The sequence below is a fragment of the Callorhinchus milii genome, unplaced genomic scaffold (assembly GCF_018977255.1).
Source record: "Callorhinchus milii isolate IMCB2004 unplaced genomic scaffold, IMCB_Cmil_1.0 Scaffold12, whole genome shotgun sequence".
In the NCBI taxonomy this organism is placed as follows: domain Eukaryota; kingdom Metazoa; phylum Chordata; class Chondrichthyes; order Chimaeriformes; family Callorhinchidae; genus Callorhinchus; species Callorhinchus milii.
The window spans coordinates 11486255-11503656 of NW_024704753.1; the positions used below are offsets into that span (position 1 = coordinate 11486255).

General features: G+C 47.3%; 1 protein-coding gene across 1 annotated transcript in view; it reads right to left on the reverse strand.

The window, feature by feature from the left end:
• The window catches only part of plxnb1b (plexin b1b), a 119402-nt gene that overhangs the window by 5410 nt on the left and 96590 nt on the right, over window positions 1-17402 (reverse strand). The window contains exons 23-34 of the mRNA XM_042339583.1: window positions 17124-17224; window positions 16378-16595; window positions 15825-16003; window positions 15342-15408; window positions 10547-10693; window positions 9282-9441; window positions 8565-8668; window positions 7018-7102; window positions 5213-5379; window positions 4035-4195; window positions 1459-1606; window positions 793-857 (exon numbers count right to left, since the gene is read on the reverse strand). Coding sequence (XP_042195517.1) covers window positions 793-857; window positions 1459-1606; window positions 4035-4195; window positions 5213-5379; window positions 7018-7102; window positions 8565-8668; window positions 9282-9441; window positions 10547-10693; window positions 15342-15408; window positions 15825-16003; window positions 16378-16595; window positions 17124-17224 — 1602 coding nt within the window. The remainder of the gene's footprint in view (window positions 1-792; window positions 858-1458; window positions 1607-4034; window positions 4196-5212; window positions 5380-7017; window positions 7103-8564; window positions 8669-9281; window positions 9442-10546; window positions 10694-15341; window positions 15409-15824; window positions 16004-16377; window positions 16596-17123; window positions 17225-17402) is intronic.

Here is a 17402-nt window from a genome sequence, read left to right on the forward strand (position 1 = left end):
CCCTCACACACTAACCCCCCCTCACACACTAACCCCCCTCACACACTAACCCCCCCTCACACACTAACCCCCCTCACACACTAACCCCCCCCTCACACACTAACCCCCCCCCACACACTAACCCCCCTCACACACTAACCCCCCTCACACACTAACCCCCCCCCACACACTCCCCCCTCACACACTAACCCCCCCCCACACACTAACCCCCCCACACACACTAACCCCCCCCTCACACACTAACCCCCCCCACACACTAACCCCCCCTCACACACTAACCCCCCCTCACACACTAACCCCCCCCCCACACACTAACCCCCCCCTCACACACTAACCCCCCCCTCACACACTAACCCCCCCTCACACACTAACCCCCCCCACACACTAACCCCCCCTCACACACTAACCCCCCCCTCACACACTAACCCCCCCCCACACACTAACCCCCCCTCACACACTAACCCCCCCCTCACACACTAACCCCCCCTCACAGTAACCCCCCCCTCACACACTAACCCCCCTCACACACTAACCCCCCCTCCACACACTAACCCCCCCTCACACACTAACCCCCCCCTCACACAGTAACCCCCCCCTCACACACTAACCCCCCCTCACACACTAACCCCCCCCTCACACACTAACCCCCCCCTCACACACTATCCCCATCTCATACACTAACTTCTCTCACACACTTGACCCCTTCACGCTTTGCATCCCCCTCCATCCCCACAGCCTCTGCCTTACGATGGTGGTTCCTGGACATCAGATGTCCGAGCGCTGCCCTCTCACCTCTCTACCATCTGTTTGTATCGCGGGATGTCTCTGGCGTACAGTAGTTTGTTGATTGGTGAATCCTGACATATAACAGTACAAACACCATCAGCAGCAAATCAACAACTGAATAATAATCCTTGGCTTTGATACCGACCTACAGTGTTATTTATCACGTGCAAATGCGCTTTGCAGAGTTCACTGTACAGTGTAGTGACTGAGTCACTACACACTGCACAGCAATAGAGGGAGTGACCAATTGTATCTGGGGGATTGTTGCCAGGCACTCGGAGAGAGAAATGCCCTTCATTTTTCCAAGAGTGCCATGGGATCTTCAACATCCACCTGAACTTATATTATTTAAATTTATATTATAAATTATTATATTATTATATTACATAATATGAATTTATATTATGTAAATATAAGTTATTATGTAAATAATAATAAACCTTGCATTTGATATAGCGCCTTATCACGTCTTCTAGATGTCTCAAAGCACTTCACGGAATATACTGTAAAGTGGATGTTGACTGTAGGCAAATGCTGCAGCCAGTTGCGCACAGCAATGTCCCACAAACAGCCATGGAGTGATTGACCAATTTTATCTGGGGGATTGTTGACTCTGAAGCGAGAACACTATCACTGAGCCAGGCTGGCACAAATACAGCAGCCACCACTCACCCTGCCCAGCTTGTGTTCGGCGATGGTGCAGGAGTCCATGAAGGTCTGAGCAATGACCGACAGCACTGCGTCCACGTTGTCCGACACCTGGACGTCAAAGGTGAAGTGCGGGTTTTTAATAATATTTATCCAGAAACGCAGAGGCAGACTGTGAAGGTGGGGGAGGGGGGGAGGTGACAAAGAGGAAGAGAAGAAAGAAGTGAATTTTGACTCCAGCCATTCACTCATTTAACATTACATCACCTTCATCTTGTTGAGAGCTCAACATTCAAACCCAGTGGTCTGAACTTCCTCACTGGCCTATCCCTCAGACTCACCGCACCGGTGCACAGCCAAGGCTACAGGACTCCCATTTAAAATTGACAAAATTAAGATTAAGAAACGAGTTGCCGAAAACTTGGTTTTAATTTGGAATCTGGTTTAAGAACGGTGTAAAACCGGCTGGCAAATCAACTTTCCATAATTCTGTGACATCTCGAATTTTATAACAGCATGATCCCACAGGATAAGACGAGCTTGAATTTTGGATCAACCCCCCCCTCTCAAAGTTCTCTCTAACAGGAACGGTTCAATTCTGTTTACTCCTAACTCTGATCTCAAAGCTCCTGAATTCTCCTTTTTGCCCCAATCTAAAATGAAATCATTCAAAGCTTATCCATTCTGTTTTCAACTATTTCATTAATCTGGTCTCTATGGCCACTTGTGGGAATGAATTCCAAACCCTGACACTGAGTGAGTAATTCCTCCCTAACCTCTCGCTTGATTTTCTGCAAGGATGTGAGATGCCAATGTGTTCAGTTCAGGGCTCAAGGCTGAGACCAACTCAGCGTGTGAAACAAACACATACCCGAGGGAGAATTTGTGAATTTTACTCACAGTACCATATTCACAAAATAAATTCATTCATTCTTCTGTGGCTTCACCTCCACTATGATTAGACAGGGTAATGAGGATTAAAGAGCTCCATCGGGGGAACAAATATCAGCACAGACTTGATGGGGAGAGAGCAGGGAATGGGATTAGAGTAGAGAGCTCCAGTGGGGGAGCGAGCCCCAGCACAGACATGACGGGGAGAGAGAAGGGAATGATCTGGACAAGGACATTGAATGTAATGTGTCTAAATTCGCGGATGATACTAAACTAGGTAGCAGAGTGAGCTCTCAGGATGATGCAAAAAGATTGCAACAAGATATAGATAGGCTCGGGGAGTGGGCAAGTAGGTGGCAGATGGAATTCAATGTTAGCAAGTGTGAAATTATTCACCTTGGTAGCAAGAATAAAAGAACAGATTATTTTCTGGAAGGGGAGAAGTTAGATAGTGTTAGTATTCAAAGGGATTTGGGTGTCTTTGTACACCAGTCCCAAAAAGTTAGTTTGCAGGTGCAGCAGCAACTAAGAAGGCGAACGGCATGTTAGCGTTCATTTCGAAAGGTTTAGAATAGAAGAGTAGGGAAGTCTTCCTGCAACTGTATAGGGCTTTGGTGAGACCGCACCTGGAGTATTGTGTGCAGTTTTGGTCTCCTTATTTAAAAAAGGATATACTTGCCCTAGAGTGGGTGCAGCGTAGATTCACTCGGTTAGTTCCTGGGATGAGGGGACTGACCTATGAGGATAGGCTGAATAAACTAGGGCTAAATTCTCTAGAGTACAGAAGAATTGGGGGGATCTTATTGAAACTTATAAGATTCTTAAAGGGCTGATAAAGTAGACACTGAGGGACTGTTTCCCCCGGTAGGAGAATCTATAACCAGGGGTCACAGTCTTAAAATTAAGGGTCAGCCTCTTAGAACAGAGTTAAGGAAACATTTCTTCACTCAGAGGGTAGTGAACTTATGGAATTCACTACCCCAGAAGGCTGTAGATGCTCAGTCCTTGAACATTTTCAAGGCTGAGACTGATAGATTCTTGAAAAATAGAGGCATTAGGGGATATGGGGATAGAGCAGGTAATCAGAGTTAGGTGAGAAGATCAGCCATGATCTTATTGAATGGCGGAGCAGGCACGAAGGGCCGAATGGCCTACTCCTGCTCCTAATTCTTATGTTCTTAAGGGAATGGGATTAGAGAGCTCCAGTGGGGGCGCGAGCCCTAGCACAGACATGATGGGGAGAGAGCAGGGAATGGGATTAGGGTAGAGAGCTCGAGTGGGGGAGCGAGCCCCAGCACAGACACGATGGGGAGAGAGAGAGAGCAGAGAATGGGATTGGAGTAAAGAGCTCCAGTCGGGGAGCGAGCACGATAGGGAGAAAGCAGGGAATGGGATCAGAGTAGAAAGCTCCAGTGGGGTAGCGAGCACCAGCACACACACAATGGTTAGAGAACATACTGTGAATGATGTCTGGCGGGAAGGTGTTGTGGTTTAGGTGACTCTGGAGGTGAGAGCCTAGAGACTGCAATGTAAAACGGAGCAGAAAGGGTTAACTGATCCAGGGGGCTTCTGCCCCCGAAAACAACATAAATTGAGAATAATTAATTTCTCATGATCTTTTGTTGTAATGCAAGCCATAAAATACACACAGGCACAGTTTGCTTGGTTGTGTTACTGAGCAGGTCACTGAGCTCCACACTGGCTGTTACCTGTTGGTTTTCCAGATATGGATGGTTTCGGAGTCGATGATGCCGTGATGCACAGCCTGTTCATCCAGGAGATCAAAGAAGTATTTGACAGCGAGAGGCACCGGCCGGCTGGTGCTGAGGATCACCTGGAACAGGTCGTCCACGAACTTTTGCAGTGTTCCCTGTGGCCAGAACCAGACAGGACTCAGTCAATGCTCACAATAATCACTCAGCCAACAATAATAATATAATAATAATCCTTTCATTTGATACTGTGCCTCATCATGTCATTGAGATATCCCGAGCCGCTTCACAAAATAAATAAAGTAAAGTGAATTGACTGTATATTTTATGGGTGAAAATGCGGCAGCCAATTGCACATAGCAGTGTCCCACAAATAGTCGTCGATTGCGTGAAATTATTATTATTTTTTTGGAGGGATTATTTTCCCCAGAAAGCGATCCCCTAATCAACTATCTCCTGGAATCCTACTTATTGCTAGGTAAATAGAGGTATGTGGAGTAAAGAAGCCAGCCTACGGTTTCACCCCACCTGGGAATCAAACCCAGTTCCTCTTGCTTGCGAGGCGAGTGAGCTACCCACTCTGCTATGGGACTCCACGAACAGCCATCAAGTGAATGACTGATTCTATTTGGTGAGCACGTCAGGAGAAACTCCACTCTCTTTTCAAATTATGCCACTGGATCGTTAACGACCATCTGAAAAGGCAGATGGGACCTTGTTTCTTTTAGCTCTCATTAGAACGATGGCACCTCCGACAACACAACCCCCTCCCAGCACTGCACTTAGACTCCAAGATAAAAATTCAGACATGGGGCTTAAACCCACAATCATCTGACTCAGAGAAGGGTCTCATACATGTGGCTCACAAACATAGCTTAGAGCAACGGCGGCCAACCTTTTTGGTCGGCCAACTGAATAAATGTTCTCGATTTCATATGTCCTGATTACTGGCCACGTCGTTGGTAGCTACTGGAAAAAAGGTATTGATTGTAATGGATTGGCCTGGGTTGGTGCCATTGTTTGGCGGCCACTTCCTAACGGCCCCGTGGCTCACACACACGCTCGGGCTCTCACACATGCTTGAGCTCACACACACACTCGGGCTCTCACACACGTTCCCACACATGGTTTGTCCCACAATGCCACGTTGCTGAACCCCCCACACCAGGTCCAACCTTCATGGAGAGCAGTCGTGTCAGATAGATCTCAGGAATGGCCTTTGCTCGCTCGCGCTCCCGCACACTGCCGCGCCGGTGTCTGGGCAGCTCCGGCTCCTCACTGCCCTTCACCAGATGCCAGGCCTTGATCCCACCCTCGTCGGCATCCTCCAACATTGGGGTCTCTGGGGGGAGGGGGAACGGGGACGACGACAACGAAGACACAAAACCAAACTAATTAGGACCTGATCTACAAAGGACTTGATCCCCAACAACTTCAGACCAGCTCCTTTCTTATGTCACAATTAAAATGATCATTTGTTGTCCCACATGATGGACAGAGAGAGAAATGGGCAGAAAGAGAGGCAGAGAGCGGAGCAGAATGATGGAGAGGCAGAGGCAGCGAGAGCGCAGGGAAACATACAGAAGGAGAGAAAAAGACAGGGAGAGAGCGAGACACAGAGAGAGGCAGTGAGAGAGACAAGCAGAGAGTGAAAGAAGCAGATGGAAAGAGACAGACATGGAGAGAAAGACATGGAAAGATAGAAAGCAGCAGAGAGAGAGGAGTGATATGTTTGCCCTCGTGTTTAACATGTGAACTACTCATACTTCATAATAATAATAATAATAATAATAATCCTTGCATTTGATATAGCGCTTTTCACGTCGGGAGGACGTCCCAAAGTGCTTCACAGAACAAACACACTGTAAAGTGAATTGACTGTATATTTGTGGGCGAACGCGGCAGCCAATTGCGCACAGCAATGTCCCACAAACAGTCGTAGATTGAAAATGACCAATTTATTATTGTTTTTGGTTTTGGAGGGATTATTATTAGGCTCTGTGTGGAGTAAGGAAACTTGACCAAGGTTTCGCCCTCTGCCTGGAATTGAACTCAGGTCTCTCACTTGCAAAGCGAGTGCTCTAACCACTGAGCTACAGGACTCCACGATCCAGTGGTTGGCGATCAGGGCAGGACCACACAATCACCAACATGTGAAGATTTGGGGAAAGAAAGTGACAGAAGGTAACCAGGATTGGCAAAGGATGGCGTGTATCCAATCCCGTCACTATCTCCTCCAGGGGAAGGTTAGAGGGCAGTTACCGAGGGAACACCCATCAGGNAGAGAGAGAGAGAGAGCAAGAGAGAGGCAGAGAACTACCAGCAGGATGTGATATTTAGGATTCTTTGAGAAATCCGGGTTTCAGATCAGTGCTGGGGATCGTTGCTTATTGAAACAACTCAATTCTAAATTTGTTACAAGAACCTGGAGCGTGTTGCGATTTGAACTGAGTATTTCTGAACCCGTCTTTAACACCATGAGCTGCAGATTTAAAGTGGTGCAGAATTTGGGCAAATCTTAAATCTAGTCTGAACTTTGAAGTGGGTTCTTTCCCACAAGCCAAAAAGGTCCTAGGGCTAAGACCATGAGAATCTAGTGCCTCAAGTTTCCAAACACATCAAACTGGTTTCGGGTTTGAACATTTGACAGATGATAACAATATTTAATGTTATTTTTTAGCAATCTCTTTCTGAAGACTCTAAAGATGCTGATTTCAGGTTGTAAGGTCACCTTGAACAAGATGCACACTCACAGAGACTTAAATGCACTTCCTGCACATCACTTCCTTACGACCCGAATGTCAGCCATTTTTGTGATTTATAACGTTAACAAAAAAGATTTAACAACACAAATTCCATTTTTTGTCAATTTGGAGAAAATGGGAGTATCAAATATTCTGATTTAAATGGTAAAACGTTAACAATGCAGCTTGAGGCTATCTGTTTTGCGGTCACACAATGCCAGTAACAAAGCACTCACTCTCTCCAGCCATGTAATCATGATTCTCTTGGTGGATGTGTTTGCTCAGTCGGGACACAAGAGCCACTGTGGCACCATCAGCAACCTGCGGGATCAGAGGACATGTCTCAACATACAAAATAATAATAACCCTTACATTTGACACAGAGCCTTTCACATTAGGAGGACATCCAAAGCGTTTCACAGGATATGTGTAACAGCCTGGCGCAGTGGTAGCTCTCTTGCCTCTGAGGCAGAAGGTTGTGGATTCAAGCCCCACAGTGGGACTTGGAATCACATAGTCTAAGCTGACGCTCCGATGAAGTGCTGGGGGAGGGGGTTGCAATGTTGGAGGCGATTTCCTTTGGGTGAGACGATAACCGAGGTCCCGCCTGCTGATTCAGATCCCATGGCAACATTCAAAAAGGGAGTTTCTTTCACCGGGTGTCCTGGCTGATAATTCCCCAAATAATAATAATAATAATCCTTGCATTTGATAGAGCGCCTTATCATGTCTTCGAGATGTCTCAAAGCGCTTTACAGAATATACTGTAAAGTGAATTGACTGTATATTTTGTGGGCGAAATGCGGCAGGCAGTTGTGCACAGCAGCGTCCCACAAACAGTCGTGGATTGAAGTGACCAATTTTTTTTAAAAGGAATTATTACCCCCGGAAAAGCAATTCGCCGACTGACTAATAACCGGGTTCCTACTTAATGTTAGGTAAACAGAGGCGTGTGGAGTAAGGAAACTTGCCAAACATTTTGCCCTGCCGGGAAGCTAACCCAGGTATCTTGCTTGCAAGGCAAGTGCTCTAACCACTGAGCTACAGGACCCCACTAAATAAAATAGGTCACTCACTTCATTGCTGTTTGTGACATTTTGCCGTGTGCAACTGGCTGACGCATTTCGTTCACAAAATACGGTCAATTTATTTTACAGTATATCCTGTGAAGGGGTTTGAGACGTCTCTACGATGTGATAAGACGCTATATAAAATTAGTATTATATACTGTAAATTGCAGCAAATGTGTGTTTTGTAAGACCAATATGCACACAGCAATGTCCCACAAACAGCTAAGGAGTGAAATTTATTTGAGGAATTTTTGACCAGAGCACTGATAGAAACACAGTTCTTTTTACCAAATGTGCCATGCGATCTTTAATGTTTAATGTCTCACCTGAAAAGCGGCACCTCTGACAATGCACACTCTGCAAAAAAAAACCTTGCATTTGATATTGCGCCTTTCACATCAGTACGACGTCTCAAAGCTCAATTTTGCACACAGTAAAGTCCCACAATCAGCTGTGAAGTGAATGACCAATTTATTTTGCAGGATACCAGGATATTTAACATCCAGCTGAACAGGCAGACAGGAACTCACTTTATCATCTCATCCGAATGGCAGCACCTCTGACAATGCAGTGTTATCCCAGCACTGTACAGGAGTGTCAGCCTAGACTGTGAGTTCGGTCTAGACCAGACTGCGTAGTTAGAAAATACGATATTGACAGCATTATACAAATAAATAAAATCTAGACATTTTCATACGATGACCTCAGCCCACCTTGTAATGCTGCAAGGTGTTCAGCCGCTTCCAGTTCCCCTGCAAGACCGACGTCAAGTCTTCATCTGAAAGGATCAAATGTCCAGCCAAACCTGATCTCCACTCTAATTCCACAAACACAATAAAATACAGCTTTTACTTGAACACCAATTAATGTCAAAATCAGTACAGCATCAATAACAACAAAATACATTTATATAGTATCTTTCCCATTGGGAAGACTTCTCAAGGCCCTGGACAGTTGAAGGTTTTGCACCTGGCATCGGGCTGGAGTCAAGAGGGATGGAGGGCAATGGTGGATGGTGGTGGGAAAATGAACAAAGGCAAAGTCAAAGAGGAGAGGGCGGGGGGTTGTAGAGCAGGCCAGTTCCTGCCACGTGGAGGGAGTGGGCGGGTTGGTAGGGTTTTAGGAGGTCACAGAGGTAAGAAGGAGCAAAACTGTGGAAGGTTTTTAAGGTAAGAACTTGATCCTCTGGGGGCTGGGGAGCCAGTGAAGCCGGCCGAAGATGGGGGTGATCATTTTGCAGAGTTTAGCATCATTTCCCAATCTCAACCAGAATGAGCTACACATTCTCAAGCCCACCAGAGCAAGTGCACACATTGCTCTCAATGCTCACGTATGTTAGTTAGTCAGATGATACATTAATTTCAATGGAGTTCCCACTCTCCTACATATCTGCAGAACAATGTGCAACCCTCCGGCATCCTCTTTCTTACCGAGGTCAAGGGTTTCCACATGTGGTCGCAGCGAGTAGGTCACTCCTTTGTAGATTTGGTCAATGATCTTCTCCTTGACCTGGGTAATGGTGTCACAGTCCAGCACCTTCACTGGAGCAGGTTGTCCGTCCCCTGCTCCTTGCACCAAGACATTCAGTGTCTATGTGAAATGTTTTGGGGGAAGGGGGAGGGGGTATCACACACAGAGCAGAATAAAGTCAGTAACAACAGAAGGAATTGGCATTTCCCAGCAATAACACCACATACACTGATTTGTGAGCATAATAAAAATCCTTGCATTTGATACAGGGCCTTAACATGTCATCAAGACATCTCAAAGAGCTTCCTAGACTATGTATTCTGTGGGCGAAACATGGCAACCAATTTCATACAGCAACGTCCCGCAAACAGCCATGGAGTGAGCGAACAATTTTAGAAGGTTGATGTTTCGATGCTTCAGGAGTCAGACTGGGCTGGAGTGGCCGCTCTGTGTGTCTCACATTCCCTCATGCAGCTCTCAGCCCAGCCGCTGATTTACACCCAAATCATTGGCAATTGATGGTCTGTGCAGCTCACTGAATTAAGCGCTTGATGCGATCTGTTAAAGAAAACTTCAGCTAGAAGTGACTTTTAATCTACTGAAGCGATGAGACAGATTAACTCAGTTGCAGGGCTGGTGGGGGAAGGGTGGCGGGGGTGGGAGCGATGCAGAATCTGGGCGGATCATACAGTCACACTGCAAGTCCTAGGCAGTGACCTCAATTAGACCCAAAAAACAAGCCTCTCGGTTACATACACACAAAAAGATTGTAATAACTAACTAGCTCACGCAGTCTGATCTCAACTCTTCACATCCTTTCTCTCCCCTCGGAGGTTGGGAGGGGCCTGAGATTGGGAAGGGCTTGAGATGAGGGGAGGGGCCTGAGTTGGGGGAGGGACCTGAAATTGGGAAGGAAGGTGCCTGAGATTGTGTGGGGAGGAGCCTGATATTAGGTGGGGAGTAGTCTGAGATTGGGTTAGGAGGGGCCTGAGATGAGGGGTGAGGCCTGAGGTGGGATAGGGGCAGGGCCTGATACTGGGAGGGAAGGGGCCTGAGATTGGGTTGGGTGGGGCCTGAGATTGGGAAGGGCCTGAGATGAGGGGAGGGGTCTGAGATTGGGTGGGGTGGAGCCTGAGATAGGGTGGGGAGGGGCCTGATATTGGGTGGGGAAGAGGCTGAGATAGGGTGGGGCAGGGTCTGAGATGTTGAGTGTTGAGGTAGATACCAGTGTACGATACTCCACATCCTCTCGGAGCAGCCTGTTGTCATTGAGCGTGTACTTGGCTTTCCCAGAAACTGCATCCACAGGGCCTTTATCCACCTGGTGTTTGATAGCCCGAAACAGCATGTACAGCGATTCCCCGGCAGAATCCTGGAGATATATGAACAGAAACAATTACCATCATATAAGCAAACTAAGAACAAAGTAAACATCTGGCACACATGCTCACCCACTGAACCCATTATGCTCCAGAGAGTCAAATAGGATCAGAAGACTATTGTGGTCCATCAGCACAATTATTCCTTTTCCAATGATATAAGACTCTGGCTCTCAAACTCTGGCCCTAGGCACCTGCCGCCCAGTTTAGACCCTCGCACTCTTACACCATTCAATGTCACAGAGCTGCTGTAAGATCACTGCATATTTCAATTCTCACATCACTATGATTCAAAGGCTTTCCTGCTGTCGCAACTTCAAAGAAACGTGAAGTCTTTCTCCTGATTAATATTCCTCATCCTAAATTTGTGCCCAAGTTTTGCCCACATTGGCTCCCACATTTGCCGACAAAATACGCAGTCATGACACTTTACAAGATATCGTGTGGAGCACTTTGAGAGGTCCTCCCAACATGAAAGGCTCTCCATCAAATGCAAGGATTATTATTAAATGGATCTTGTTGAGTGCCTTGAGATGTTTATTTTTAAGATGAAAAGTGATTTAAGATGCAAGTGATTATTACAGTACTAATAATTACAGCAATAAATGTGGGTGAAGATCAGAACGCTCTTCCTCACACAGGAATTCCATTTTTGCTCTAGTTTTTGTGAGTACAAATCCCAGCCTTCTCCAACTGGTAATAATAATGTTAATCCTTGCATTTGATATAGCGCCTCATCACACTGTTGATGTCTTCACAACATATATAGTAAAGTGGATTTTGTGGGCAAAACATGGCAGCCAATTGCGTACAGCAGTGTCCCACAAAACGTTGCCATTTGAGTAACAAAACGTTTTTGAAGAGATTATTACCCCTGGAAAGCGATATGACAATTGACTAACAATTGGTTCCCTACTTCCTGCAAGGTAAACAGATGTGTGTGGAGTAAGGAAACTTGCTAAGGTTTCACCCCCTCCTCCCCACCCCCCTCTGGGAATCGAACCCGGGTCCTCTCACTTGTTGGGCGAGTGTGCTAAACACTACACAGTGGGACTCTGTGTATGCTACGTGCAGTGCCAGACATTGAATGACGTGACCATGATCACCACCCAACCTCACTGATCTTCTGATTTTGAGGAAGTGGTAATTGGAGGGGAATGTCACTCATAGGAACATAGGAACAGGAGTAGGCCATTCAGCCCCTCAAGCCTTTTCAATTCTATTAGATCATGGCTGATCTGTACATTACTCACAACAAGGCTCTCATATATACACCAAGCAGGGAGTGGGCTGGTTGCACACAGCCTGCCTGCTCACACCCTCACTTAGCCAGCAATGCAATGTGTGGTAGGAATAGAATTACAAGCAAGCAGCATAGGTCACAAGAGAGCTTTGAGTGTAAGAACATAAGAATTTGCTCGGCAAAAAACGACCATTCAGTTCACCTTCCACCATCCTGTCAGTCGTATGCAGATATCATGTCCCAAACTAGATATTATTTGGTTGAAGAAGACACTTGATCTCATCCTTCCAGAATACCCACCCTGCCATCCTCCCATTTCAACAGCAAGCTGCTGATTGAAATGAATCCGAAGTCGTGGTCTCAATCAGGCTTCCTGGCAATCCGTTCTACTCGATAATTAATGTCTGTGTTAATAATGTGTCTCCCCTGACATTGCCCTTCACACCCCTGAACCAACGCCCTCTTGTCCTGCTGCCTCAGTGAATCTGATCCTATTGCTCTGGTTTTATTTTTTCAATCCCAGTTAACGTGTGATATTTCTCTATAAGCACCTTCAGAGATATCTATTCAAGGCTGAAGAGCTCGAGCTTATCTATCGTTCCTCAAACCACAGTTTTCTGTGGATGAGAGCTAACTGTCTTCAGTTGAAAGTTAACATGACCGAGGCCCCCCTGATTGGCTCTCATCAACGCCTCCACACCTCAGGCATCACCATCTAAGGATGCACACTCCACCTTACTAAGCCAGTCTGGAACCCTGGCGTCTTGTTTGACCTTCAACTATCCTTTCTACCCCACATCCGTGTCCTGACCTGCTCTGCCTTCTCCCACCTCCACAACGTTGCCTGGCTCCGCCACTGTCTCACACTGCAAGTCGCTGACACCCTCATACACGTATTCATAACATCCAGGCTTGACTGTGCAAACTCCCTGCTTGTTGGCCTCCCCCTCCATAGGCTGCAGATCATCCAGAATTCTGCAGCCCGTGTCTTCTCCTGCAGCAGGCTTCGTGACCGATTCCTCTGGTTTCCCATCATACATAGGATACAGTTCAAGATCCTGGTCCTCACTTTCAAAGCCCTCCATGGCCTTGCTCCCCCCTACCTCTGCGACCTCTAAGCCCCTACCAACCTGCTTGCTTCTTCTGCAGGCCTGCACCATGTCCCCCGCCTTGCCTACTCCACCATTGACGAGCGGGCCTTCTGCCACTCTGCCCCCACCCTCTGAAACTCCATTCGGAGTCCCTCCGCCTCGCCCCCTCCCTTGCCTCCTTCAAGATCTTCCTCTTCAACGTGCCATTCGATCACCCGCCTTCCCCTTCTGCTGTCTACTTGCCCCGATCCCAATCCCCAGCTGTGGTCCGAAACACTGACTGTCCAGTGTCCTCCCGACATGAAAGGCCCTATACAAATGTAATTTTGTTCTAACTCTCTGGCCTCCCTCTGTACCTAATGTATTACAGGTAAACAATGACATTCTGGTAACAGGGCACACAGTGCTCTCTCGTGCTGAGTGAATGTTCAGCAAACTTACTTCACTGTACCCTTCAACTGCAAAATCCACCAATCTTGGTGCTTGACGTGTATACAGCAAATGTCATGATTTGGGCCAATAGAAAAGTGTGAAAATATTTGCCCCAAATTCCAGGGAAATTTGCATATTTCGCTGGAAATTGCGGGGAAATTTTTGACAACCTACATATTTCCCTTAATCAGTAAAAACGAAACACAAGGAAATAACATAGATTGGATTGTTGCAAAAAAATTATTAAAAGCTTTTTAACAAAAACTGGGTGTTATTTTGTGGGGGGGGGGGGGGGTGCACCAGCGAGGCTGCAGGAGCTCACCTCTCAGGGCCAGCACTGCACACAGAGAGAAACCCAGAGAGAGACCCAAACACACACACACAAACACAGAGAGACACACACAAACACATACAAACACATAGGCACAGACTCAGAGAGCGAGAGACACACATACACACAGATACAGAGAGAGACACACACACTCACAAACACATTTTCAGAGAGAAAGAGACACATACTCATAGACACAAAAATACACACAGAGGAGAGAGAGAGACATCCACATTCATACAGGGACATTCATAAACACACACATACAGAACAGATGATACATACAGATACATTCACAAACACATACATATGGAGGAGAGAGAGATACAGACACACATACAGAGGAGAGAGACACACTCACAGACACACTCACAAATACATAGAGAGAGACACACTCACAAACGCAGAGACACATACACTCACACACAGACGAGGACGTTTGCAGCGGATTCCGCGGAAAAAGTATGGTTCCAGTTTTCTATTGGCCCAGGTTGTGAAATCAGATCCTGACTAATGTGCACAAACACCCAGACAGGCGCACAGACAGACACACACATATACACATACAAAGACGCACACAGACAGACACAACAACAACAAGATTAGATTTGTATAGCGCCTTTCACGTCGGGAGGACGTCCCAAGGCGCTGGACTGTGTACAGCATTTCAGACCCGAGTTGGGGTCAGGGAGAAGGGAGGGGAGGGGAAGGGGGGGTGGCCGATGGCATGGTCGAAGAGGAGGGTTTTGAGGCGGGACTTGAAGGAGGCTAAGGAGGGGGCGAGACGGAGTGATTGGGGGATGGAGTTCCAGAGGTTTGGGGCAGAGTGGCTTAAGGCTTTCCCGCCAATGGTGGGGCGGGTGGGTCGGGAGACGTGGAGCAGGCCGGAGCCGGCTGAGCGGACTGATTGGTAGGGGGTTAGGAGGTCACAGAGATAGGGTAGGGCGAAACCATTGAGGGCTTTGTAAGACACACACATATATACACAGACAAAGACAGACATGTACCCAGACAAACATGCACACACAGACAGACACGAACACAGACACACACAACAACATATACTTGCACTTATATAGCGGCCTCCACGCAGGGTAGCGTCTCAGAGCACTTAACCAATGGTGGAGCCTGACTCCGAGCTGGGAAGAAGTGGCCGTAAGCAAGGTCAAAAAGGAAAGTTTTCAGGCGGGACTTGAAAGAGGAGAGAGAAGGGGCAAGGCAGAGGGATTGAGGGAGAGTGTTCCAGAATTTTGAGTTGTAGTGGCTGCGAGGGACGAACAGGAGGCCGGTGCCAGTCGAGTGGAGGCCCGGGTGGTGGATTGGGGGGTGAGGAGATTGGAGAGGAAGGGAGGTGCCAGGGAGTGAATATATTTGAACATGAGTGTGAGGATCTTGAAGTCGATCCGTTCGGTGATGGGGTGCCAGTGAAGCCTGGCCAGAACTGGTGAGATGTGGGTATGCATTTTAGTCACACACACACACACACACACATAATACACAGACAGACACACACACACAAGACAGACATACACGGTGACACCCACCCTGAGAAACGTGTACAGACAGATCGACATCCAGTTTGTCAGTAGCTTCTCAACCACCGTTTCCGTCCTGAAAAATGAGGAAAAGGACCTTGGATTAAATTAGTTTATGTAAAATGAAATAAAACCATTTTATATCCTGAGATGCGGTGATTGTGAAGTGGAACCCTCAGCGGGAGCACATTGTGGAGCTGAGAGGAAGGTGACCAAAAGCTCACAGCCTGAATTCCTGCACACACAGAGTGGGCACGTGGAGAACAGCCAACCCAGTGAGATAGTGCAGGCAGACCCAGCAGCTATGTGCTGAGTAGTCAAGAGAGTTACTCAGTAGTGAAGGAACATTTCATTTCAAATTCCCATTGATAGCCAGGCATATATCAATGGTACTGCCATGCCCTGAGCCCAGCTATCGCCCTGCATGGAATCCCTAGCCATTGCCTGCCCTGAATCCCCAGCCATTGCCTGCCCTGAATCCTCAGCTATTACCTGCGCAACATGAGCTTGGGATTCCTGGCCACGTTCTGTTCCACCAGGTGGTTGAGCAATGTTTTTAGGATGTCGGTGTAGTATTCCAGTTTGCCGTGTAGGGACACAGTCAGCAGTGAGGCCACATAGGCACGGTCCCGGGGGGAGAAGGTGCGCTGGCTCTCCAGCGTGTGGATAAACTGACAGAGAGAGGAGAGAGCACACACTCAGCTAGAGAACAGGCACTGCAGCACATCAAACCTCTCTCATACACACTCAGGTGCACACGTGCACACAGTGAAATACCCACCCCGAGGAATGTGCGTACACATACTCCTGCACTTGCTCACTCGCCCTCTCACAGATTCATCCTCACATACTTGCTCTTGCACACTCCCCTTGCACACTTGCAGTCTTGCCCTGGTGCATTCACACACTCACCCTCACACTCGCAAACTCACACATTCACCCTCGCCCACTTACACACTGGCCCTCGCACACTAACCCACACACTCACGCTCACACACTAACCCTGATACACTGGCCCTTGCACACACGCACACTCGCGCTGTACCTTGGTGAGGAAGAGCTTGCTGTTGAGCAGGTTGGAGAGCTGTACCAGCCCCTGCTCCACAGTTTGCCTCCGGGATTCAGGAACATCCAGGTCTCTCTGCAGCGGGGACTCCCTGTGTCCCGGGAAAAAGACCCGCTCTGCGTACGTCTTGTAATCCAGGAAGGGAATCCCCGTGCCGACCAAGTCACTGGACAAGTCCATCATCTCAGTCATCAGGTCTGACCGAGGTTAAACAGAATCATCAGAAATAAACAAGAGAAGGTTTTAAAACTGATTCAACAACCAAGCGAGGCTTCAATCACCTAAAATAATAGGTGTTAAACATCATATTTAATGTTTCACATCACACCCACACCATTAGATTTCCCATGTTACTCCCCATCGTACCTTTACACCTGGTGCCCACTCCCCCACTGGAGCTCTCTACTCTAATTATAATAATTTATAATTGTTAGTCGGTTGACAGATTGTTTTTCTGGTGGTAATAATACCTTAAAAATTTAAAAAAAATAAGACCTTGTCACTCAATCCACGACTCTTTGTAGGTCAATGCTGTGTGTAATTGGCTACCGCATTTAGCCCACAAAATACACAGTCATTACACTTTACAGTATATTCTGTAAAGCTCTTTGAGACGTCTCAAAGACATGATAAGGAGCTATATCAAATGCACGTATTATTATTATTATTATCCTGTCTGTGCTGATGCTCGCTCCCCAGCCCCAAAGTCTGTGCCCCTCACTTGCCTGTGAATTCCTTCTTGCACCGGTCGCGGACACTGGTCTCCAGGTTCTCCAGTTGGATCTGGACTTTCTTGTAATCACGGAGTGCCTGTTTGCTCTTGCGCCTGTCAGGTAGAGCTGAACATCAGAACCTCAGCAATACAGCACATCACAAATCAATGGATTCCCATTACAGCAATGAGCTGTTTCCGAAAATGAGTGCAGTGCCCTGGCCCTAACGCCCTCCCTGATAGCCGCTCACAGTCATAAACTCTCTCTTGTATAAATACTTCCCTGTGTCTG